This window comes from Nycticebus coucang, chromosome 14 (assembly GCF_027406575.1).
Source record: "Nycticebus coucang isolate mNycCou1 chromosome 14, mNycCou1.pri, whole genome shotgun sequence".
Classification (NCBI taxonomy): domain Eukaryota; kingdom Metazoa; phylum Chordata; class Mammalia; order Primates; family Lorisidae; genus Nycticebus; species Nycticebus coucang.
Genome location: NC_069793.1, coordinates 68,955,364 through 68,982,870, shown reverse-complemented (window position 1 = coordinate 68,982,870; position 27,507 = coordinate 68,955,364). Strand labels below are relative to the sequence as shown.

At 39.4% G+C, this 27,507-nt stretch overlaps 1 protein-coding gene across 2 annotated transcripts in view; it reads right to left on the bottom strand.

Annotated features, from left to right (window-relative positions):
- The window catches only part of UVRAG (UV radiation resistance associated), a 381,997-nt gene that overhangs the window by 293,871 nt on the left and 60,619 nt on the right, over positions 1–27,507 (bottom strand). For both annotated transcript variants that reach the window (XM_053561187.1, XM_053561188.1), the window contains 2 exons: positions 23,157–23,318; positions 5,825–5,899 (listed from right to left, as the gene is read on the bottom strand). In XM_053561187.1, coding sequence (XP_053417162.1) covers positions 5,825–5,899; positions 23,157–23,318 — 237 coding nt within the window. The remainder of the gene's footprint in view (positions 1–5,824; positions 5,900–23,156; positions 23,319–27,507) is intronic.

Sequence of the window (27,507 nt, the reverse complement as noted above, 5' to 3'; positions counted from 1 at the left end):
CCACAAGTACTTACTGTATACTTACCAGATGCCTCCTGCTGAGCCTGGTCTTAGAGATGCAAAATAAAGATGTAATTCATACCCTCAAAAAAGAGAGAGAGGTATCATCCAAAAAATTACAAAGCTGAGACAACTACTAACAGAAGTACGCCTGAGGCGGCACCTGTGGCTCAAAGGAGTAGAGCACCAGCCCCATATGCTGGAGGTGGCGGGTTCAAGCCTAGCCCCGGCGAAAAACTGAAAAAAAAAAAAAAAAAAGAAGAAGTACTCCTGAAGAGCTTTAAGGGCAAAGAACAAGGAGCAATTCACTGTATAAAAGTGACAAAGTCACAGAGTGAAAATTACTTTACCTCTCTATGACTCTATTTTCTTATAAAGCAAATAATGTTAATAATGGTCGTTCTATCTTCCTCCAAGGTTATTGTAAGGATTGGGTGAAATTATTTATAGGTAAATCCTTAAGATAAAAGAGCTATAAAAGTCTGTACACGTATATATACACATATATGTAATTATAGATATGTTTTAAGTTACCATCTATAGCATGGAGCTAATTTGTCAATTTAAATTCAGTAGGTCATGAGATAACTAATATCCCCTGTAGTATTATCCAGTAATTCAGTGGTTTTTTTTTGTTTGTTTGCTTGTTTGTTTTTTGCAGTTTTTGGCAGGGGCCAGGTTTGAATCTGCCACCTCCAGTATATGGGGCCGCACCCTATCCTTGAGCCACAGGCGCCACCCAGTAATTGGGATTTTCTTCCCTTTTTTCTGTTTGTGACAGAATCTCATTCTATTGTCTGAGGACGGAGTGCCATGGCATCAGCCTAGCTTACTGCAACCTGAAGCTTCTGGGCTCAAGTGATCCTTTTGCCTCAGACTCATGAGTAGCTGGTACTACAGACAAGTAGCTGGGGCTATAGGCAAATAGCCGAGACTATGGGTACACACCACAATGCCCACATATTTTTTTCTATTTTTTTGATAGAGACAGGGTCTCACTCTTGCTGAGACTGCTCTCATACTCCTGACCTTAAGCAATCCATTCCTCCCAGAATGCTAGTATTACAGGCATGAGCTACTTCCTCTGGCTAGATTTTCTTATTTTTGATATGAGTAACCTAAAACTAGGAGAGGTTAAGTAATTTGCTCAAGAAACAGTACCAGGCTCGGCACCTGTGGCTCAAGCAGCTAAGGCACCAGCCACATATACCTGAACTGGCGGGTTTGAATCCAGCCCGGGCCTGCCAAACAACGACGGCTGCAACCAAAAAATAGCCGGGCGTTGTGGTGGGCACCTGTAGTCCCAGCTACTTGGGAGGCAGAGGCAGGAGAATTGCTTAAGCCCAGGAGTTGGAGGTTGCTGTGAGCTGTAATGCCACGGCCCTCTACCCAGGGCGATAGCTTGAGGCTCTGTCTCAAAAAAAAAAAGAAAGAAAGAAACAGTACCAGAACAAATCTGGAGATGAGAATTCAGATTTTCTACTTTCCAAAAGTACCATGACTTGAAAAAGAAGAAGAAAATTTCACTTGTACAGGCTCTGAAAACAGATACTGAAACTTGCTTCTATCCCTAAATTTTCAATCTCAGGCTAACTCTGTACTTGAGATGATCAAGTTACATAGCTGATTTTGTAAAGTTCATCACCAAATTGCTATTTCAATCTCCTGAGAGTTTCTTTCATTCAAAAAGATTTGATTTTTTGACCTGGATTCTATTGCTCTATTTTTTCCTGGTTAACATGAGATAGTATTGCCATCTACTGGACTCTAAAGATACTGCCACTATAGTTTTTAACCTGAGAAACAAATTACTAGTCTAATGTATTTTTCACTTTGTCATTAGTGCAATAGTTATTATGCCAGTCTGAGTTACATAAAAATAAATACCAAAATTTTAGGCTGGGTAAAGTCGGATGGGAAAAATACTATCTCCTCAAGATTTTTAGTCTCAATTATTGCTATGATAATCTGAAACAGAGCAAGCACTGACCTATATTCATCAACAAAATTTCGTCAAGCACCTACTACATACCAAGCTCCATGCTAGGTATACAATGTTAATACATTGGTAAGCATAAAAGGTGTAATTCCTGTTACCATGAAGTTTACAGCCCAAGGAGTAGTTTCCATTTATTGGAATAGTAGTTTCTAGCGGTGTCTACATTAAGTTCACATCAATCTGACTCCAAAACCCATATTCCAAACCACTAGGAGCTTGCATTCACCCAAAGTAGCTGTCAACAGTCCCCCTGGGCCTCCCCCCCAAAAAACACTGGTTACCAAAAGGAAATTTAGGCAAAGATAATCTACATGCATATATTAAAGGCAAAATCCTGTCCTGGGATCTGAAAGGTTTCCAGCTTCCAATCTTTTGTTTACCATCCTACCCCAGCTGCCATCCCAGCAGTTAAACCTACCTCTCCAGGCCACCTAGCCTTATTCACCAACCTCCATCCACCCCAACTGCAAGTGTTTTTTGAAGTGTTCCACTTTGCTTCTCCACAATCCGAAACATTAAAACCTCTTCCTTAAATACTCTTCAAAGTATTTAAGGTTCTTTTATACTTCACCTGTATTATCTACAGGACCCAAACAACTAACATCAAAAACAATTTTCAAAGTAAACCTATATGTAAACTGGAGATCTGAAATATATGCTATCTTATCTTCTCAATGAAAAAAATACATGTTTGTTAATCTGTATCTTAAAAATATTTATATCCGGGCGGCGCCTGTGGCTCAGTGAGTAGGGCGCCAGCCCCATACGCCGAGGGTGCCGGGTTCAAACCCAGCTCTGGCCAAACTGCAACTAAAAAATAGCCGGGCGTTGTGGCGGGCGCCTGTAGTCCCAGCTGCTCGGGAGGCTGAGGCAAGAGAATCGCGTAAGCCCAAGAGTAAAGAGGTTGCTGTGAGCCGTGTGACGCCACGGCACTCTACCCGAGGGCGGTACAGTGAGACTCTGTCTCTACAAAAAAAAAAAAAAAAAATTTATATCCTACTTTAATAATAGGCTTGTAATATTTGTTTGATATTTGATAGAAAACAGAATCATGAGTCACTTTTATAACTAAAAAAAGAACTGCTATCATAACTTACTCAATTACCTTGTCTATTATTATTCACTTGAAGATTTAACAGTGTTAAATCTTAACACTGACACATTTGCATGCCAAATAAATACAATTTTACTCCATAAAGTTAAAAAACCAAATCACTCCTAAAGGATTAAAATCCACAGCGTATATTTCAGTCAAAGTTTTTCAATGTATGAAATAGTTTCCAAACACAATCCTGGAGTGAGAATGAACTATTGATCCATTGTTGTATACAGGTAAGAAGTTTACTATGAATATAGCTCTGTGAACCTCAACAAGAATGAGGAAAGCCTTTTAAGAAGCAGATAGAGAAACAGGGAAAGATTCTGAGCAAATAAATAATTTCAGCTTTTAGACCCATCATGACTGAAGACACTTTAAGAGAACGTAGACACAGGGAGTAGTGTTTCTGGTCACGGTTAATGTAAAAAAACAAAAATCGGTCAACAAAAATTTAAGTCATATTTAAAAGTTTCTTTAAAACATGCTCTGTCAGTGCTTCACAAGTGTAACTTTTCTGTTCTGTATGGAACACATGTTCTTGAAATTCAGCCCTGTTCTCAAAGCCTGTTGCCTTTAGCATTTTTAAATGTTTTTATGAAATATTCCAAACATTGATATGATATCCATTTACAAGTATTTTGATTGCACATCACAATATTTGGACTTATTGCTACCGCACACCACATGTTTCTGTTTACCATTTGTTTTCCTTTTTATTTCCTTTTCTGTCTCCTACCTAGTTGACAAACCTTTCTGTTCTTTCTATGTATCAGCTTCTCCTATGAAAGGCCAATTAGTAAGGTTTCAAAGAGATGAAAGATGCAGAGCATTTAAAATAGCACTTGGTACACAGGTGCTCACTAAATGTTAGCCATTATTAGTGTTAGAGGGAATCACTTACTCTGCATTCCCATGTTCCCACACAGGAGAAAAACAAAAAACATTACCCCCCCCCACTTCCCAGAGAGAAAGTCATTAAAAGAAAATTTCTATGCCGGCTACAGTGGCTCACACCTATAATCCCAGCACTTGGGAGCCCGAGGCAGGCAGATTGCCTGAGCTCACAGGTTCAAAACCAGCCTGAGCCAGAGCGAGACCTTGTCTCTAAAAATAGCCGGTGTTGTGGAGAGCGCCTGTAGTCCCAGCTACTTGGGAGGCTGAGGCAAGAGAATCGCTCAAGCCCAAGAGTTTGAGGTTGCTATAAGCTGCGGCACTACAGCACTCTACCCAGAGCAACAGAGTAAGAGTCTGTCTCAAAAATAAATAAATAAATAAATTCTTTCTTTCTGTGTCTTCATTCATTCCTCCCAGGACCAACAGATGGCTTATGTGATTGTTAAGCTCCAGAGATGGAACTGGGCATAGCTGGCTTAGTTCTTTCCAGGTTCCCAGCCCATCAGAAACAGACTGTCTGAAGCACACATACAAATCCTGCTTTAGGTCTGAAGGATCACGCTTTTTCCTCAGTTTCTTTTGTATTGTTATTTGAGGGGAGGAAAGTAGGGAATCCAGTTTGGGAGCAAGCCCTTTTAGACACAACAAGCTCTTTTAGTCATACAAATTAAGCCACATTTGCCAGTTTTATCAGTAATAAAGCCAACATTCTAATCTCCATTTATCTATCACTTATTTCCAAACTTGCTCCAAACTCTCAAGTATTGTTATTGGCCTACCCCAAACCTCAGCAACTATTGGTATCTGGCTATAGGGTTCTTAGGGAATTAAATACAGTAATAGCTATAAAGCTTTTAAAACAGTATTTGATACACAGCTCAACAGACATTAACTATTATTATTATTATTATTATTAAGTACCAGACATTGTGCTAAATGGAATTTAGCACACCGCCTCATGTGGCCTGCGGGCCGTAGTTTGAGGACACCTGTAGGACATATTATCCTAAGATGTTCATCCCTCACAACCTATTTCTTCATGTATAAAATGGACAGACTTATACTTATGCATTGGTTTGTGGCCAGTATTACATAGGAAAAAGAATATGAATCACCTGGCATAGTATCATAAATACTAGGTACATTTTAAATATGAATTTTCTTCTCTCTCTTCAATCATCTTTAGATACAGAGACAGTGCTAACTATAAAAACAATCTGACTCTTGGCTTCTTAAATGTACTGAAAGCTATAAAAGATAGTTGAAACATTTAATAAAACTGTATTGCATTTAATCAAAAGTCACCATTCTTTCCTAATCACCAAAGAATTATTTAGAATAAGAGAAACAACTAGTTAAGGATTTCCTTTAGAAAAATTGATACAATTTGGATTTTTAAAAAATGAACTGGGGTGGCACCAGCCACATACACCAGAGCTGGTGGGTTCGAATCTGGCCTGGGCCTGCCAAACAATGACAACTACAACCAAAAAAATAGCCAGGCGTTGTGGTGGGAGGCTGAGGCAAAAGAATTGCTTAAGCCCAGGAGTTGGAGGCTGCTGTGAACTGTGATGCCACAGCACTCTACCCAGGGCCATAGCTTGAGGCTCTGTCTCAAAAAAAAAAAAAAAAAGAACTGGGGTGGTTTCATGCTTACAAAATGAGTTTTTATTTTAAAAAGCTTTCAAAACAAGCTGCATTAAACCAATTTACAATGATACCTAAAACATGATTCTATTTACACAAAGCTTTCCAGAGTTATATCTCCGCTGTACACCTGCGAAGCACAGCTGCACTAAATAAAACTCAGAAGAGTAGGAAAATCCTCTTACCTTATATTCAAATGGAGCACCATAGTAGCCATCATTCAGCCCAAAAATTATTTCATTTTGGTTGCGGGCATGGATCTAAGAGAGGAGGAAAACATACTATTAGTTTTCTCATTCCCAGCACATTTTCATATGCCTAACAATGACAGTTACAATAGGACTTACTTTAATGCTGAGAAACAAGCTAAACACTAACAAACTAACAAACACGAACACTAACAAAACAAACTAACACTTCTCTAAAGACCAAGTGATCAATAAATTGAGCATTTCCTGCTTTAGTCAAAAGCTTCATAAAACGGCGGCGTCGGCGCCTGTGGCTCAAAGGAATAAGGCACTGGCCCCATATGCCGGAGGTGGTGGGTTCAAAACCCAGCCCCGGTCAAAAAAAACTGCAAAAAAAAAAAAACCTTCAAGGGCGTGGCACCTGTGGCTCAAGCCGCTAAGGCGCCAGCCACATACACCTGAGATGGCAGGTTCGAATCCAGCCCAGGTCTACCAAACAACAATGATGGCTGCAACCAAAAAAAAAAATAGCCGGGCATTGTGGCAGGCACCTGTAGTCCCAGCTACTTGGGAGGCGGAGGCAGGAGAATTGCCTAAGCCCAGGAATTGGGGGTTGCTGTGAGCTGTGATGCCGCAGAACTCTACCCAGGGCAACAGCTTGAGGTTCTGTCATCCAAAAAAAAAGCTTCATAAAACCATCTGATGAGCTCACAGGCATCATTATTCACACGTTTTCCACACTTTTTAAGATTGTTATGGAATAGCTCTTCCTGAAGGATAGAAGGATAGTGTATTGAGAGGCATACTACACATTCTCTGATCTCAAAGAAAACACAACTTGGTAAGTCTATGAGATTACTTTAAAAAATATGAAGCCTGGCCAGCCACAGGGGCTCACGCCTGTAATCCTAAAATTCTGGAAGGCCGAGGCAGGTGGATTGCCTGAGCTCACCAGTTGGAGACCAGCCTTAGCCACAGCAGACCTCTTCTCTATAAATAGCTGGGCATTGTAAGCGGGCGCCTGTAGTCCCAGGTACTTGGGAGGCTGAGGCAAGGGAATCGCTTGAGCCCAAGAGTTTGAGGTTGCTGTGAGTTCTGACGCCAGGGCACTTTACCAGGGGCAACAAAGTAAGACTTGGTCTCAATTAAAAAAAAAAAGAAGCCCTAGAGAAAACACAAAAGAGAAATACTTTCTATTTTCAAAAAGACAACTTAAAGATGATAGTTCCTAATCCCTAACATCTTCAATGTCTATTTAATTACAGTCTGCCTATCACATTCTGTCAGATGTTGTGAGCTTCAGGCAGTGTCATGCCAAATTAACTCCATCTAAAAAGCAGGAGAAATTTAAAAAACAAATTAAACAACTGAGATCTGACATAGTATAAAGTACCCAACTGTGAACTATAAGAATTTAATAACTGCATCAGAAAGAGTTATGGATAAAAAACTTAAAAATGCTTCTGCTGTGACAGTTTAAGTGCAAGAAAAACAAGGATTACCAGAATACAGCATTTGCTCTCTTCTTTCTCTAGCTAGAGAAAAAGCCAGTTAAAGAATTTTTCTGTGAATGTTTACCTTCCTTCCATATATCCTACCTCTATTATGAAAGCAAACTTAATGACACACTCCCTGTTTACCTACATCATTTACTGAACTGAATACAATAGCAAAACATGAGTCTGCAATCATGAATTTATAATGAAAACTATAAATAAATCTCAGGAAGTTTTTCATCTTATAAACATAAAATATATATTCTCCAAAATGTTAACAATCGTTGTAGATGGGCAGAAGAATTATGTGAAAAAACTTTTTTTTTTGAGACAGAGTTTCACTCTGTCGCCCTGGGTAGAGTGTTGGTGGTATCATAGCTCACAGCTCAAACTCCTGGGCTCAAGCAATCCTCTTGCCTCAGCCTCCCAAGTAGCTAGGACTAGAGGCACCACAATGCCTGGCTAGTTTATTTATTTTTAGTAGAGACAGGGTCTCGCTCTTGCTCAGGCTGGTCTTGAACTCCTGAACTTAAGCAATCCACACACTCAGCCTCTCAAGAGTGCTAAAAGTATAGGTGTGAGTCACCGCACCCAGCCCATTATGTGAATTTTTTTATTCTGTCCTAAATTTTTTTATTCTGTGCTTTTCAAAACTTTCCAAATTGTCCACAAAGAACATATCTTACCTTTTAAATTGTAAGAAAACATGTGTATACCATTAAAGCAAGCAAAAGGCAACAAAGTAAGTATGGGCAAGAATGATTCCAGCATGAAAGTAAAAGTTCTCAAAGTATAAGCTTCATAGAGATGGGCATTAAATTATCTTGTTGAAAAATAAGAGAGCCGGGAAGGACGCGTTGAGGTTGGCATACCCATCAAGAACAGTAACTACCATGGCTTCCAGTGCTTTGGCTAAACCTCAGATGCGTGGCCTCTGATTCATATTGTTGGAGCATTTGTTGTATCCCTGGGGGTTGCAGCTTTCTATAAGTATGCTGTGGCTGAACCAAGAAAGAAGGCATATGCATGTTTCAACAGAAATTATGATTCTATGAAAGATTTTGAGGAGATGAGGAAGGCTGGTGTCTTTCAGAGCGTAAAGTGATTTTGGAATATAAAGAATTTCTTTGGACTGATTTACATAGTCATTTGTCACTGACCCGTGTTCCTGAGCTATGAATATGAGTGATAAATAAACCATGAATAAATAAATAAATAAAAAGAAAGAAAAATAAGAGACAACATAGTTGTAGTACTTGAAAAGATACAAAGCTAAAATGTAAGCGATCTGGGTTCTAAGTTTCATAAGGAGCTCTTCAGAAGAGGGAATTCTGGAACTCTGGAACTCTGACTTGTTTATCTTTATAGCCCTAATACCCAGCACTCTACCCAACACATAGTAGTTAATATTAATGGTACACACTTTAATGCCTTCTCAGTCAAAACCAAAAAACACTTCCTGCTCTATCTTGCAATAGTGTCATAAAGATGGAATGAAATAATTATATAATTCGTTGTGAAAGTTAGACTTGAAAAATACTGATAAAAAAATCTAATAGTTTGGCTTGGCGCCTGTGGCTCAAGCGGCTAAGGTGCCAGCCACATACACCTAAGCTGGTGGGTTCGAATCCAGCCCAGGCCCACCAAACAACAATGACGGTTACAACCAAAAAATAGCCAGGCGTTGTGGCAGGCGCCTGTAGTCCCAGCTACCTGGGAGGCGGAGGCAGGAGAATCACTTGAGCCCAGGAGTTTGAGGTTGCTGTGAGCTGTGATGCCACAGCACTCTACCCAGGGTGACAGCTTGAGGCTCTGTCTCAAAAAAAAAAAAAAAAATCTAGCAGTGTGTTAGAAATCAAGCAACCATAAAGCTCAGAAAGACCCCTTTGTTCTAAAGAAAGAAAAAGAAAAACACGCTTAACAAAACAGGCCACATTATACTGTACACCAGTATACAAATTTCAGAACTGTTAAATTATGCTAAGAAGTGAGACGTGTTACACTTTACTTATTAATTATAAGTATTGGTCCAACCATTAAATGTGTCAGAATTCTAATATGCAACTACAGAGCACAGAACTTAATCTAAGTACATATTTTGACATCTTTATGAAAAGCAGTATACTTGTAAAGGTAGCTGATTTAGCATTAGTGAAATGATATAGTCTGAGCAACAAAACAAGTATACAGCTTGCATTCACCAATCACCGTCTGATCTTCAGCAAATCACTTAATGTCTCTGTGCTGCTGTTTTCTCACTTAAATACTAAGGAAAATAACAATACTTGCCCAAATAATCTTTAAAAGACCCCAGGTCATCGTGAGCATGTAAATAGATACCCAAACACTATAGGGGTATATAATTGCTGTTATTAATACATGGTTCTAACCACTTAAAGCATACAAGTTATGATGCTGTCTGGCCCACATAAGCAATATACGAATTCTCCAAATTCCCACCTTAAATAGAGCTATTTCCAAACTCCCCTGCTTGTGATCAAAATCCAAGTCAAGCTCAACTTAGTTCACGACTTCGGAAAACATCCTGATTAGCTCTAAAGGCTATTCAGGAAATCTGGGTTGTATTTGCAGCTATGGCACAAGTATGTGACTTTGGACAAATTGTATCATCATTCAGTTTTCTAGTTTCCTCAACTAAAAATGAAAGGATTAGGTTAAGTTCTGTTATGTCATACATTGTGTTTATTCTCATCTTTTCTTCTAATATTGGCTAATTCTAATATAGAATTCAAAATTCATTCAGGACCAACACAGTCTCACTGATATCTGCAAAACATTCCATTCAATGACAGCAGAATAAACATCACATGTACATGTAACAGTCACCAAAGCAGACCATTTTGGGTCATAAAATAAATCTAAAAAAAGGTAAAATCATTATAATCATACAAATAATTTTCTCTAAAAATCAACAGAAAATAGAAATCAACAACAGAAAAGTATCTGGAAAATCCACAAATATCTAGAAATTAAGTAACATACTTTAAATATTCCATGGATCAAGGAATAAATAAAATGGAAATTAAAGAAACATAATTTCAAAATTTGTGAGGTATGCCTAAATTAATGCTTACATAAAAATTTATTAAATGCTTATTTCAGAAAAGAAGAAAAATTACAAATTAATAATCCAAGCTCCCACCTTAAGAAACTAGCAAAGGGCTTGGCACCTATAGCTCCACAGCTAAGGTGCCAATCATATACACCAGGGCTGGCAGGTTAGAATCCAGCCTGGGCCTGCCAAACAATAAGGACAACTACAAAAAAAAAAAAAAAAAAAAATAGCCGGGTGTTGTGGCAGGCACCTGCACTCCCAGCTACTTGGGAGGCTGAGGCAAGAGAATCGCTTAAGCCCAAAACTAAGGTTGCTGTGAGCTGTGATGTCACAGCACTCTACGAGTGAAACTCTGTCTCCAAAACAAAAAAGAAATTAGCAAAGAAGAGCAACTCAAACTGAAGTTACCAAAAGGAAGAAAAGAATAAAAATAAAAACAGAAATCAATGAAATTGAAAAAATTAATAAACACAATCAAAGAAACCAAACACTAGTTTTTTTAAAAGCTAGTAAAATTGATAACTCTGTAGTTAAACTAACCAAGAGAGAATGAGAAAAGACAGAAAATATCAATAGCAAGAATGAAAAAGGAGCGTGGCACCTGTAGCTCAAGGAGTAGGGTGCGGGTCCCATATGCCAGAGGTGGTGGGTTCAAACCCAGCCCTGGCCAAAAACCACAAAAAAGAAAAAAAAAAAAGAATGAAAGAGGAAAGATCCTACATACATTAAAAGGATGTAGTTGTATTACGGAAAATTGCAACAATAAATTTGAAATCTCAGAGGAATTAGGTAACTTCTATAGAAGACAAATTATCAAAGCTCACTTAAGAAGACATAGATGGGCCCAGGCGCAGTGGCTCACATCCGTAATCCTAGCACTCCGGGAGGCCAAGACGGGTGGATTGCCTGAGCTCACAGGTTCAAGACCAGCCTGAGCAAGAGCAAGACCTCGTCTATAAAAATAGCTAGGGTATTATGGCAGGCACCTGTAGTCCCAGCTACTTGGGAGGCTAAAGCAAAAGAATCGCCTGAGCCCAAGAATTTGAAGTTACTGTGAGTTATGATTCCACAGGACTCTACCCAGGGTGCCGAAGTGAGACTCTGTCTCAAAAATAAAAAAAAAAGAAGAAGAAGACATAGATAAACTAATGGCTCCACACCTAATAAAGTGATTGAAAATTTACTTTCCCACACAAAAATATCTTAATGCCCAGATGACTTCCTTGAAGAATTCTGTAAAACATTTATAAAATAATTAATAAAAATTCTTTGCAAATTCTTCTAGAAAATTAAACACTTCCAAGTCTATTATATTAGATATACCTTTCTACCCATTAGCAAGAAAATGAAAATAGAACTATTAAAAAATGAATACCATTTAAATTAGCATCCAAAAAATAGAATCCATAGGTAAAAATCTAATAAAATATGTGCAAGATCCGCATGCTGAAAACTACAAAACACTAACATGTGAAACTAAATAAAGATTTTGGCAAATGGAGAGATGTATCTAATGTATAGACTGAAAGACTCAATGCTATTACAATGTCAATTCTCTCCAAATTTTCTTAGATTCAATACCTATCAAAATACCAAAAGGACTTTCATAGAAACTGACAAACTGATTCCAAAGTGTACATGGAAAGGCAAAAGATCCAGAATAGCCAGAAAAGTTTTGAGAAAAGGACAAAGTTGGAGGGCTCATGTAACCCAAATTCAAGACACACTGTAAAACTACAGCAATTAAGACAATTTGGTGTTGGCATTGTGATAGATATGAAATAGAACAGAGAGTCCAAAAGAAGATACACACAAATGATTTCCAGTAAAGATGACAAAGTAATTCAATGGAATAATAAAAGGTTTGCAACAAAGAGTACAGAAACAATTGTTTAGCCATTCATTCATCCATCCTTGTTCTTTATATTAAAAATTCAAAATAGGCTGGGTGTGCTGGCTCACACCTGTAATCCCAGCACTTAAAGAGGCCAAGGCAGGTGGATCACTTGAGCTCGTGGGTTCGAGACCAGGCTGAGCAAGAGCAAGACCCATCTCTAAAAAATAGCCAGGCATTGTGGCAGGTACCTGTAGTCCCAGCTACTCGGGAGGCTGAGGCAAGAGGATTGCTTGAGCCCAAGAGTTGGAGGTTGCTGTGATCTATGACTCCCTGGCACTTTACCAGGGTTAAGAAAGTGAGACTCTGTTTCCAAAATAAAAAAAAATTCAGGGTGGCGCCTGTGGCTCAAGGAGTAGGGCGCCAGTCCCATATGCCGGAGGTGGTGGGTTCAAACCCGGCCCCGGCCAAAAAAAAAAAAATTCAAAATGCATCATGGATATAAATGTAAAATCTAAAAACTATAAAAGCTCTAGAAGAAAACTTCAGGGAAAAAAAAAAACAAAACAGTAGAAAATCTTTGTGACTGGGATTACAGGTATGAGCCCTGCCCTGATCAAATTTTTAGTAGTATGTTACTTGTTATACCTATTTCGAATGTAAGTTCTGACTTTCTACAATGACAATAAGTTTCTAGTTGGCTAAAAAAAAGAAAAAGAAAAAGTTTTCTCTCTCTCCTTATTTTTGTTCTGTTATACCAGTATAACTTACTTTGTAAGAAGACACCTGAATTCCAGTTCTCTGAAATTTGGGCAGATTAGACATAAGGACAGTTGGGGATGTCAGGAAGACTGCCACCTAAGGAACACAGTAGTGTAAAAACATGATGAAATCCATCTTCACTAGTCAAAAAACTCCCTTATAGGCCTATAATCCTGCAAGCACAATGTTAAGAAGCACCATCTTCCATGAAATGTAGATACTCAGAGATAAAACATAAACAAGTACTTAATACCAAGCCAAGTATAGCATGTGAGAAGATATATAGAGTATATGCCTCAGTGCCACGATCTGGTCTAAAGGCAACAAGTATCTAGTATGAAGAGAGAGAAGAAAGCTCTAAAAGCAAAAGTCACTATTTCCTAAGTTTTAATTAAGACCAACCCTAAAACAGAAGAAAAAAAATAAAAAGATAAAAAAAGATCTGAAAATTACAGGCTAGTATTTAGTTAAGGACTACATATACAACTTATATACTGCTCTGATCACTATAGTAGGACCCAAAATAAATAAATATTTGGCAAGAGCCATGGTGTCACTTGAACGTAAAATCTAAAAAAGTAGAAAAATAGTATGGTGGGAGTAGCTGGGTTGTGGGGAGGAAGGAGGCTTGGTGAACAAAGAATACAGAATTCCATTAGAAGGAATAAGTTCAGGTGACCTATTGTAGAACATGATGACTATGGTTAAAAATATTTAAAAATGAGGTGGGGCACGATGGCTCATGCCTTTAATCCTAGCACTCTGTGAGGCCAAGGTGGGTGGATTGCCTGAGCTCACGGGTTCGAGACCAGCGTGAGCCAGAGTGAGACCTCATCTCTAACAAAAAAAAACTAGCTGGGCATTGTGGCAGATGCCTGTAGTCCCAGCTACTTGGAAGGCTGAGACAAGAGAATCACTTGAGCCCAAGAATTTGAGGTTGCTGTGAGCTATGACTCTATGCTACTCTACCGAGGGCAACAAACACTCTGTCTCACAAAAATAAGTAAATAAATAAAAATTTTAAATAAAAAATACCATGCCAAGCATGAGGTGGTAAATACTACCCATCTCTACTAAAAATACAAAACTTAGCTGAATGTTGTGGCAGGTGCCTATAGTCCCAGTTACTTGGGAGGCTAAGGCAAGAGGATCGCTTGAGTCCAGGTATCTGAGGTTTCTGTGAGCTAGGCTGACACCACCACACTCTAACCTGGGGCAACAGAGTGAGACTCAGTCTCAAAAAAAAAATAAATAAATAACAAATAAAAGCATGATAAACTCTGGGCATGGTGGCTTACAACTGTAATCCTAGCACTTTGGGAGGCTGAGGTGGATGGATTGGTTGAGGTCAGGACTTCAAAACCAGCCCAAGCAAGAGCTAGACCCCATCTCTACAAAAATATAAAAACTAGCTGGGTGCCTATAGTACCAGCTGCTTGGGAGGCTGAAGCAAGAGGATCTCTTGAGCCCAGGAATTGGAGGGTGCTGCGAGCTATGATGCCAGGGCACTCAATCCAGGGTAACAGAGTAAGACACTGTCTAAAAAAAAAAGAAGGGTGGTGACAAGATGGCTGACTGAAGCCAGCTTTCCACAGAGGCTCCCGTCCAGAAGGAGAGTAAAAGGACAGAAATTTAGCAAGTAAGCTGGTGGATTAGAGATGCACCAAGAGAGAAGGTTGAAGAACCCACATCAACCCCGCTGAGGCGAGCTGCGACCCCAAGGATACAAACAAAAGGTACAAAATCCATCACCAAGCGGATGGGAGTCCCCTCCCCCATGAGAACAGCTCGGAGTGCCCCACAAACAAACAAGCAGAGTTCAAAGGTACTCCCAACTACACTCCATGGGAGAGACCCTCTAAAAACTGGACCTATCTCCCCTACTAGGGTGCCACGGCATTCTCCTGCCAGGCATAAAACTGTATGGAACTGTATATATTCTCTACCTGCAATTCTGACCTCCTAGCACTCCCCTCCACTCTCACTCTAAGGGCTGGAGGCCTGCCACCCAGGAGTCCAGATTCTTCGGTGATTTCCAGAGGGGTGTGAATAGGGCCTAAACTGCAGCTGGTCAGTGTAGACTCTGGGGCATGGGAGTGATGAGAGGATGGTCGGCTGAGAGGGAACCACACCAGAGCAGCGGTGCCCTGAGGCACAGAGCAGCAGCCATCTTTTGGCAACCATAGGGCTCACTCCTGGATATTCCGAAGCTACACCCCCTGCCTCCCTGGGCAACCAGAGGAGGCTAAGCATCTACTCAAGTGTCAACCACCACGGAACAGAGCTGGGACAGAAATGCAGGCCCCGTAAGTACAGGGTTTGCCTGAAGTGGTACTGGCCTGGGTGGAGCGCAGGGACCAGAAACGCACGCAAAGAGCCGGAAAGTTCCCAGGGTGGGGCTGACCCAAAGGAACACTTTACTGAGCCTAAGACGCACCCGGCCCTCAGGGGATCATCAGCCTATACACAAAGGAAGACGGGAGGCTAGAACTGACAGTTAACCAAATACAAACCTGCAGGAACAAAAACAGGGCCTGAGGCGCAGGATCTGGGAACTCAAAACAGCTTCTCTTATGCAGGGGAATTTAGCAGGGACAGAAACAAATTCCCACAAAGTTGCTCTGTACTGTTCTGTCGGTAACATCAATCAGGGGCAGGGCTGGAACTAAGTGAACACCCCCCAACTTCCATCAAGCGCCTGAGGTAGAGGCAGAGTGCAGCGGCCTGACTGAGCAGATATAGATTTCCTTGTGATTCAGGCAGATTCAAACACCTGGAGTATCTGTTCACTAGAGGCAACTGGGTCACAGGCCTGCGGGGTTATCAGTGACTGGGTGTGACAGAGGTGCAAGGTGGGGAAGGAGGCATTAACCTTCCCAGACTAATCTATTTCCTGGGTGGGTCCTCCTGACTCCATGGAGCACCAGAGCAAGCCATATCTGAGTTGTCACCAGACCTCTGCGAACCAGTTGCCAGAGACCTTTTAAAGTCTCCCACCTGAGAAAGGTGCTGACTGAGACAACTGATTTGGACCTTTTGAACTGAGCCAATCGCCCGAGGACTATTCAAGTGGTGCCCTGGGTGTGTGGTTGTAGGAAGGTTTGATTTTCCTTTTCCAATTATTGCCTGTGGGGGGCAGGGTGACTTAATTGCTGGTATTTCTCCACAGCTGAGACTTCAACCCAGAATAACTGTTTCACTAGGGTCAAACACAGACCAGTTGAAAACAAAACATAACCACTTAGCCCCACCACACCAAACAGGTCCCCAGTTTCAAAGCTCCAGGGGGAAAATCAAACGGTGTAAAACAATCGTGGGGCATAATCAGTGGAAAAATTTTGGTAATATGAATAACCAGAATAGATCAACCACCCCAAGGAAAGATATGGCAGATGTAACTGAAGATCCCATTCATAAACAGCTGCCCAAGATGTCAGAAATCGAATTCAGAATTTGGATTGCAAACAAGATTAATAGAATGGAGGAAAATTTGGAATTAGAAATTCGAGGAGAAATTCAAAAGTTGTCTCAAGAATTTAATGAATTTAAAGACAAAACCATCAAAGATTTTGACGCACTGAAGCAAGAATTTGCAGCCGTCAAACATTTGAAAAGTACAGTAGAATCCCTCAGTAACAAAGTGGAACAAGCAAAAGAAAGGATTTCTGACATTCAAGACACAGCCTTTGAACGCTCACAAACTCTCAAAGAGGAAGAGAAATAGAGAGCAAACACAGATCATTCTCTCAGAGAGCTGTGGGATAATTTGAAGAAGGGTAATATCTGCCTCACTGGAATCCCTGAAAGTGATGAAGTGGCTGCGCAAAGCATAGAGGCCCTTCTCCATGAAAGTATGAAAGAGAATTTTCCAGACATGCCAAGAGATTCTGAAATTCAGATAGCAGACAGTTCCAGAACCCCAGCATGACTCAATCCGAATAAAACATCCCCCAGACATATCATAATTAACTTCACTAAAGTTAATATGAAGGAGAAAATTCTGAAAGCAGCCAGACGTAAGAAATCCATTATCTACAAAGGGAAGAATATTAGAATGACTGCAGATCTCTCTGCTGAAACTTTTCAAGCCAGAAGAGGGTCGTCATCGACTTTTAATCTCCTAAAGCAAAATAACTTTCAACCCCGGATCCTGTATCCAGCTAAACTGAGTTTCATTTATGATGGAGAAATTAAATACTTTAATGACATTCAGATGTTGAAGAAATTTGCCATAACAAAACCAGCTCTTCAGGATATTCTCAGACCTATCCCCCATAATGACCAGCACAATCCTCTACCACAAAAGTAAACTCATTCAGAAACTTTTGATCAAACTCCAACTTCCACAGTGGCAAAAGGATTAAAAATGTCCACTGGACTTTCAAAAAACTCGATACCCAAAATTTTACCAGACTTATCAATATTCTCCATTAATGTGAACAGCTTAAACTGTCCTCTAAAGAGGCACAGGTTAGCTGACTGGATACAAAAACTCAGGCCAGATATTTGCTGCATACAAGAGTCACATCTTAACTTAAAAGATAAATATAGACTCAGGGTGAAAGGATGGTCATCCATATTTCAGGCAAATGGTAATCAGAAAAAAAAAAACAGGTGTTGCAATTCTATTTGCAGACACAATAGGCTTTAAACCAACAAAAGGAAGAAAGGATAAGAATGGTCACTTCATATTTGTTATGGGTAATACTCAATATGATGAGATTTCAATTATTAATATTTATGCACCCAACCAGAATGCACCTCAATTTATAAGAGAAACTCTTGACAGACATGAGCAACTTGATTTCCTCCAGCTCCACAATAGTCAGAGATTTCAACACTCCTTTGGCAGTGTTGGATCGATCCTCCAACAAGAAGCTGAGCAAAGAAATTTTAGATTTAAACCTAACCATCCAACATTTGGATTTAGCAGATATCTACACAACATTTCATCCCAACAAAACTGAATACACATATTTCTCATCAGCCCACAGAACATACTCCAAAATCGATCACATCTTAGGTCACAAGACTAACCTCAGTAGATTTAAAGGAATAGAAATTATTCCTTGGGCGGTGCCTGTGGCTCAGTGGGTAGGGCGCCGACTCAATATACCAAGGGTGGCGGGTTCAAACCCTGCCCTGGCCAAACTGCAACAAAAAAATAGTCGCACGTTGTTGTTGGCACCTGTAGTCCTAGCTACTTGGGAGGCTAAAGTAAGAGAATTGCCTAAGCTCAGGAGTTGGAGGTTGCTGTGAACTGTGACACCACAGCACTCTACGAAGGGCACAAAGTGGGACTCAGTCTCTACGGAAAAAAAAAAAAAGAAATTATTCCTTGCATCTTCTCGGACCACCGTGGAATAAAAGTTGAACTCAGTAACAACAGGAATCTACATACTCATACAAAAACATGGGAAGTTAAATAACCTTATGCTGAATGATAGCTGGGTCAGAAATGAGATTAAGAAGGAAACTGCCAAATTTTTGGAACAAAATGACAGTGAAGACACGAATTATCAGAACTTCTGGGATACCGCAAAGGCAGTCCTAAGAGGGAAATTTATAGCACTGCAAGCCTTCCTCAAGAAAACGGAAAGACAGGAAGTTAACAACTTAATGGGACATCTCAAGCAACTGGAAAAGAAAGAACATTCAAACCCCAAACCCAGTAGAAGAAAAGAAATAACCAAAATTAGAGCAGAATTAAATGAAATTGAAAACAAAAGAATTATACAACAGATCAATAAATCGAAAAGTTGGTTTTTTGAAAAGTTCAATAACATAGATAAACCTTTGGCTAACCTAACCAGGAAAAAAAAGAGCAAAATCTCGAATCTCATCAATCAGAAATGACAAAGACGAAATAACAACAGACTCCTCAGAAATTCAAAAAATCCTTAATAAATATTACAAGAAACCTTAATCTCAGAAACATGAAAATCTGAAGGAAATTGACCAATACTTGGAAGCACATCACCTTCCAAGACTTAGCCAGAATCAAGTGGAAATGTTGAACAGGCCAATATCAAGTTCTGAAATAGCATCAACCATACAAAATTTACCCAAAAAGAAAACCCGGAACCAGATGGTTTCACATCAGAATTCTACCAAACCTTAAAAGAGGAACTTTTACTTATATCACTCAACCTGTTCCAAAATGTAGAAAAAGAAGGAAGACTACCCAACACGTTCTATGAAGCAAACATCACCCTGATCCCCAAACCAGGAAAAGACCCAACAAGAAAAGAAAAATATAGACCAATATCACTAATGAATATTGATGTAAAAATATTCAACAAGATCCTAACAAACAGAATCCAGCAACACATTAAACAAATTATACATCATGACCAAGTCGGTTTTATCCCAGGGTCTCAAGGCTGGTTCAATATATGTAAATCTATAAGTATAATTCAGCACATAAACAAATTAAAAAACAAAGACCATACGATTGTTTCAATTGATGCAGAAAAAGCTTTTGATAATATCCAGCACCCCTTCATGATCAGAACACTTAAGAAAATTGGTATAGAAGGGACATTTCCAAAATGATAGAGGCCATCTATAGCAAACCCACAGCCAATATTGTATTGAATGGAGTTAAATTGAAATCATTTCCACTCAGATCAGGAACCAGAAAAGGCTGCCCATTGTCTCCACTGCTCTTTAACAATGTAATGGAAGTTTTAGCCACCACAATTTGGGAAGAAAAGGCTATGAAGGTATCCCTATAGCATCAGAAGAGATCAAACTTTCGCTCTTCGCAGATGATATGATTGTATATCTGGAAAACACCAAGGATTCTACTACAAAACTCTTAGAAGTGATCAAGGAATACAGCAGCGTCTCAGGTTACAAAATCGACATTCATAAATCGGTATGGCCTTTATATATACCAACAATAGTCAAGCTGAAAAAACAGTTAAGGAATCTATTCCATTACAGTAGTGTCAAAGAAGATGAAATATTTGGGAGTTTATCTAACAAAGGACATGAAAGATCTCTATAAAGAGAACTATGAAACTCTAAGAAAAGAAATAGCTGAAAATGTTAACAAATGGAAAAACATACCATGCTCATGGCTGGAAAGAATAAACATTGTTAAAATGTGCATACTACCCAAAGCAATATACAATTTTAATGCAATCTCTATTAAAGCTCCACTGTCATACTTTAAAGATCTTGAAAAAATAATACTTCGTTTTATATGGAATCAGAAAAAACCTTGAATAGCCAAGACATTACTCAGAAATAAAAACAAAGCAAGAGGAATCACGCTACCAGACCTCAGACTATACTATAAATCAATAGTAATCAAAACAGCTTGGTACTGTCACAAAAACAGAGAAGTAGATGTGTGGAACAGAATAGAGAACCAAGAGAGGAATCCAGCTACTTACCGTTATTTCATCTTTGACAAGCCAATTAAAAACATTCAGTGGGAAAAAGATTCCCTATTAACAAATGGTGCTGGGTGAATTGGCTAGCAACCTATAGAAGAATGAAACTGGACCCACACCTTTCACCATTAACTAAGACAGACTCTCACTGGATTAAAGATTTAAACTTAAGACATTAAACTATAAAAATACTAGAAGAGCGTGCAGGGAAAACCCTTGAAGAAATCGGTCTGGGCGAGTATTTTATGAGGAGGACTCCCCAGGCAATTGAAGCAGCTTCAAAAATACACTACTGGGACCTGATCAAACTAAAAAGCTTCTGCACAGCCAAGAACACAGTAAGTAAAGCAAGCAAACAGCCCTCAGAATGGGAGAAGATATTTGCAGGTTATGTCTATGACAAAGGTTTAATAACTAGAATCCACAGAGAACTCAAACGTATAAGCAAGAAAAGAACAAGTGATCCCATCGCAGGCTGGGCAAGGGACTTGAAGAGACTCTTCTCTGAAGAAGACAGGCACATGGCCTACAGACATATGAAAAAGTGCTCATCATCTTTAATCAGCAGAGAAATGCAAATCAAAACTACTTTGAGATATCATCTAACTCCAGTAAGATTAGCCCATATCACAAAATCCAAAGACCAGAGAGGTTGGCGTGGATGTGGAGAAAAGGGAATACTTCTACACTGCTGGTGGGAATGCAAATTAATACATTCCTTTTGGAAAGATGTTTGGAGAACACTTGGAGATCTAAAAATAGATCTGCCATTTAATCCTATAATTTCCCTACTAGGTAGGGAAGACCCAGAAGACCAAAAATCACATCATAACAAAGATATTTGTACCAGAATGTTTATTGCAGCCCAATTCATAATTGCTAAGTCATGGAAAAAGCCCAAGTGCCCACAGATCCACGAGTGGATTAATAAATTGTGGTGTATGTACACTATGGAATATTATGCAGCCTTAAAGAAAGATGGAGACTTTACCTCTTTCATGTTTACATGGATGGAGCTGGAACATATTCTTCTTAGTAAAGTATCTCAAGAATGGAAGAAAAAGTATCCAATGTATTCAGCCCTACTATGAAACTAATTTATGGCTTTCACATGAAAGCTATTCCCAGTTATAACCTAAGAATAGGGGGAAGTAGGAGGGGGAGGGGAGGGAGGGGATAGGATGGGTGGAGAGAGGGTGATTGGTGGGACTACACCAGCGGTGCATCTTACAAGGGTAAATGTGAAACTTAGTAAATGTAGAATATAAATGTCTTAACACAATAACTAAGAAAATGCCAGGAAGGCTATGTTAACCAGTGTGATGAAAATGTGTCAAACGGTCTATAAAACCAGTGCATGTTGCCCCATGATTGCATTAATGTATATAGCTATGATTTAACAATAAAAAAAAGAAAGGAAAAAAAAGACATATAGTAAGCAAAACGAGGCCAGATATTTTTTTTTTAACCTGAAAGAAAAGCATTAATTGCTTCTTTAAAAGGAAACATACCAGAAAATGTTGAATACACATGTTTTAAAAATGAAGGACGTTTGTAGATAATCTATAACTAACATTTTAGGGTTATTGTTAATGTAGTACTATAGATACCACAAAATAGAAATGGCACTCATTTCAATATAGACTGAGGTTACCAAGGACCACACATATATACCAGTGTTATACAACACAAAGAGAATTTTTTTTTTTTTTTGAGACAGAGTTTCAAGCTGTCACCCTGGGTAGAATACCGTGGTGCCATAGCTCACAGCAACCTCAGACTCTTGGGCTTAAGCAATTCTCTTGCCTCAGCCTCCGAAGTAACTGAGACTACAGGCACACACACCTCAACGCCCAGCTATTTTTTGGTTGTAATTGTCAATGTTGTTTGGCAGGCCCAGGCTGCATTTGAACCCACCAGGTCTGGTGTATATGGCTGGCGTCCTAGCCATGAAGCTACAGGCACCAAGCCAAAGAGAATGAATTTTTAAATCATCCAGGACTGAACTTCAATCTTAGCTCTACCTAACTGTGTGATCTTGAGCAATTTCCTAAACTGAGGCTCAATTTTCCCATCTGGAAAATAAGGGCCATAATATCAGCTTCACGAGTTTGCTATAAACATTAATTATAATAACCTATGTCTGGTGATGGCAAATAGGTTTCATTTAATTCACAATTCTGACAGATTGCTGGGTGCATCCTGGAACAGTTTGTTAGTTAAGGTTTACAAAGCTACTGCTGAGCTCAGCTAGAAGAGGACTGTGATCAATTAGCTACACCAGGCATGAGTACAGCAAAGGAAGGGAACAGGCAGCAGTAAGTAATAAGTATTTTTCATCCTGTGCTCATTGAACAGTAGGTCTCCTTATTCCTGGAATAATCCAACTCTAGTAGTCAAAAAAGAGGTGCTTACTTGTGTATTCTTTAACTTAATTTTCAGGTTCTAAGGACACCCAGTGAGACAGAAAAAGCAGAATGCAATGAGAAAGGATATTCTTTCACACATATACACACACACATAAATCCTCATATATGCAGCTTAGGTTATGTCACCAAAAATTTCTTCTGTTAAAGATATTTTTTAAACTGGGTAGTGACTCAAACACAATAACCTAAGTAACATGACATAAGCAAAAAAAATCTCTCTATACAAGTTTTTCTCTATAATAGGAAATACGGAGTCAGAATAATCAAAACAAAGTTAGACAGGTTAATATGGAGATGACAACTACTTGAAACTGCAGTCTAAAAATTACCTGCTGACCCAAGTATTTCAGCCCATCCAAACAGACTTTCCACTCAATCAATAGCTGGTAGGCATCATCCTTTCCGCCCCATATCTTCACCACAAAACAAGACACAGATGTATCAAGATGGTCTGGCATTATTCCAAAATCAAGACTTCGCCACGTTGGATTCTGTTGATGGAAATGAAATCATGTTTTAGGAAGACTAACTTGTTTAAAATTATTTCAATTGAGTGGTAAATCACTTTGTTTTTAAAAACCATAAGACCTTACAAATACATTAAATTGCAAACTTAAGTGAATCACAAAAACACTCTAATTAACACAAAAGGAATAATAGTGGTACTTCTGAATTTCTCTGCTTACTTATTATAGTCATTAGAAGAAGCATATATTCCCATCTCTCATTAACATGGCTTCCTATGGTAATTCATTCATTTATTCAACACTTTATACATGATTATTAAGAACCAACACATAAACAATGTCCTCAAAGAGACTTTGATTTATTTGAACCAACACATAAACAATGTCCTCAAAGAGACTTTGATTTGTTTGACTCAACATTTATTTAAATAATTGCATTGTTTCAGGAAAAGTCCAGTAACAGAATTATGCCAAAGGCTACCCAGTAGCATAGAAAGGAATAATAAACTGAAGGAACAGGAGAAGATACCACAGAGGCTATGACATTTGGCTTTTAAAGGACAAGTTAAGATTTCACTAGGTTAAAATAAGGAATTCCAGGCAAAGAGGAACTCAGAGTTGTAAAATGCCAGGGTGCAGTCGGGGAATTAAGAAAACAGCGAGAGCACACAATATAAGAGAGGCAGGGCGCAAAGCTGGAGAGAGAAACGAGATTGAAATGAAGCATCTTTTATGCCTTGCTGAGGCGATACTTTGCACAGACATAGGGCCACTGAAATAAATGTGTGACCAACTTAACAGCAACAGCAGTAAGTACCCTCTGGGACGGAGGGAGGGGGGTGGGGCCTTGGTGTGTGTCACACTTTATGGGGGCAAGACATGATTGCAAGAGGGACTTTACCTAACAATTGCAATCATGGCTTATTGTACCCTCAATGAATCCCCAACAATAAAAAAAAAAAAAAGTACCCTCTGGTGCCCATAATGGGGATTCTACAAACCATTTTTACTTAAAAAGAAAAGAGAAAGAAAAACCATGACTCACTGAGGAAATAGCTAATTCCAGATCAAAAAATGTACAAAACAACTTGGAACATCTTGTCATGCCAAATAGCAAATGAACTATCAAAGACTAAAAGGGTAGGCTAACATGGTGGCTGACAGCTGTAATCCCAGCATTTGGGGGAGGCCAAGGCAAGAGGATCCCTTGAACCCAGGAGTTCAAGGTTACAGTGAGCTGTGATAGTACCAATGTATTCCAGTCTGGGCAACAGAGCGAGATTCTATCTCTAAAAATAAGAATAACAACAAAACACTAATTCACAGGTTCAAAATGCCAACAGGTCACCAGCAAGATAAATAAAAGTAGAATTGTATTAGGATACATAAAAGTGAAACCACACAACATCAAAGCAAAGATATGATCCTTGAGCTACCTGAGCAAGATTATCTTCAAAGAAATTACAGACTAACCATTGACTTTTCAATGGCAAATGGAAGCCAAAAGGCCCTGGAATTTTACTTTCAATACCCTGAAATAAAAACAAAAAACAAATAACTGACAATCTAGAATTCTATTCAATGAAAATATTAATATTCTTCACAAATCAAAGTTAAATGCACACATTTCAGATAAGAAAACTTGTATGACACTAGCATATGCTCAGTAAAGAAAACGTAGGCAGGGGCGGTGCCTGTGGCTCAGTGAGTAGGGCGCCGGCCCCATATGCCGAGGGTGGCTGGGTTCAAACCCAGCCCAGGCCAAACTGCAACAACAACAAAAAAAAATAGCCGGGCGTTGTGGCGGGCGCCTGTAGTCCCAGCTGCTCGGGAGGTTGAGGCAAGAGAATCGCGTAAGCCCAAGAGTTAGAAGTTGCTATGAGCCGTGTGACGCCACGGGACTCTACCTGAGGGCGGTACAGTGAGACTCTGTCTCTACAAAAAAAAAAAAAAAGAAAGAAAGAAAGAAAGAAAACGTAGGCACATGGAAAATGAACCTAGGTAGAACATTTGCACTAAAAGAATGAATAGCAAAGAAATGGTAACTATAAGAGTAAATGTAAAAGAGTAGGATTTCTGACATGGCAGAAAGAGTTGTTCAACAAATGTTTTCCCCCAAAAAACAACAATAAATCCAGACAAAATTGTCAAAAACAACAGTTTCAGGGCTCTGGAAATCAACCCCCCAAAAAAGCATACACCAAGTTGAGAAGCAGTGAATCATGAAAAACCACTTACTTCCGGTAAGAACTGAGCATTCTTGCCTTGGATTGTTTTTATCCTCAACCTCCATTCAGCCAGCAAAGTTGTTCTATTTGGGGCAAGGGGCCAAGTTGTAAAAACCTGCAGCTTCACTGCCGGAGAGGACTGTCTTGATTTGGAATGGAGCATGGAAAAACCCCAAACCCAGCAATGCGGTCTGTCACACCAGCCAACTCTCTGGCAAATAAACAGGGCTGACCAGCAGATCAGCTAGGCTGAGGTTACAGCCCTGGCTGGGATAAGCAATGAGCTGGAAAACTAGGCAGAAATTTAATAGGAAGACCTAGAAAATGAGACAGCTGTAGGGGGCCTGGAAAAGCAATCCATGCATTCACACAGGAGCTTCCAAGGAGGGTCTAGATCAGCGGTTCTCAACCTGGGCGTCGCTACCCCTTTGTAACAATGAAAATACATCCTGCATATTAGGTATTTACTTTACAATCATTAACAGTTGCAAAATTACAGTTATGAAGTAGCAATGAAAATAATTTTTTGGTTGGGGGTCACCATAACATAAGGAACTGTATTAAAGGGTCACAGCATTAGGAGGCATTAGGAAGGTTGAGAACCGCTGCTTTAGATGATCCACACATCCCTGGCTGACCATGAGTGGGCATGTACACACAGAGGAGAAATGAGGAGGCCCTAGGGAAAGGAAAAACTGGGGAAAGCTTAAAAACTACCTGAACTTGAAATGTATTCCTCATCCATTGGCAGAGGTTACTAGGTTGAAGTATCTGAGCACAAAGTCTGACCCATCACTGGGTGACCACTAAGCTAATAACCACTAGAGATGTGGATCAGCTCAGGAAGAGCAGCAGACAATCAGCCAGACAGAACCACTGGCTTGTGACTTGGCTCTGAAGAGTCATTTGACTGTGGCCCTTGCTCTGCCAAATGAAGAGAGCTGATGGTAAAGGGGAGAGTGCTATAATTAAGCCATACTAATGAATCATGTTATCTCCTCTGTGTCTTAGAAGTTTCAGCTATAAAAATTGGAACAACGATCACTTCACAAGGTTTTTATGAATCTTGAAGAGAACGGTAATAACTAATTAAAGTAATAACTACCATTTTAATACTTATTAGTATTTTAATACTTTTTAGGTACTATATAAAGTCAGACAATACACGAAAAGGACATGGAAGAATGCCTATTCTAACACATAGAAGTACTTTATCTGTTGAATAAATTAATCCTTGTTAGTATCAATAATAAATCTGCATGAAGTAAGCAAGATTATTGTTATTGTTAACCTCAATAGTTAAGACAAAATACCTTTTCTCAACAAATACAACATACCATCATTTGTACGAGGCATTTTTTTTTTATATATGACTAAACAAAAAACAGAACTGACTTTAAGATGCATCTAGATTGCAGGGATGTCAAACTGAAAAATTCTCCATCTTAGAATCAATAAAACACAGAAGCTGAGTCTTCTTGTCTAAGGTCACTTACTAAAAATGGTATTGGAATTAAAATCAAGGTCTAATTTGTCTCATGTTTTTTTGCGTATTTGTTTTTCTCTCCACAACAAGAGACGTTAAGAGAATGTCAACAATTTCCTTATTTTAGATCCTACAGCCAGAGGCAGAAACAGAAAGAGAAAACTCTGCCCTCTGCCTGTGCCCTACAGTCCAAGAGAAAGAGACTGGGAGACCTCACACTCAGACTTGCTCTTGCTGCTCCAGCACTACCCTCTACAGCTGACAAGGCTGAGACACAAACAAGTGACCAAACATGACAGCAAAAGATAGACAATTACTACAAGAACGAAGCATTCCCTACAAGTGAGCTACAAAGGACCTGGCCTTTGTCAGTTTATCCAACTCTCCATCTAGAATGTTGAGAAATCTGTGGCCACGAACTACAGGGGAAAGCCCTCTAGTAGTTCTGGAGCTTGAGAATGTGCCTCATCTCCTTGGTCTGAGTCTCCTTCGCCAACTC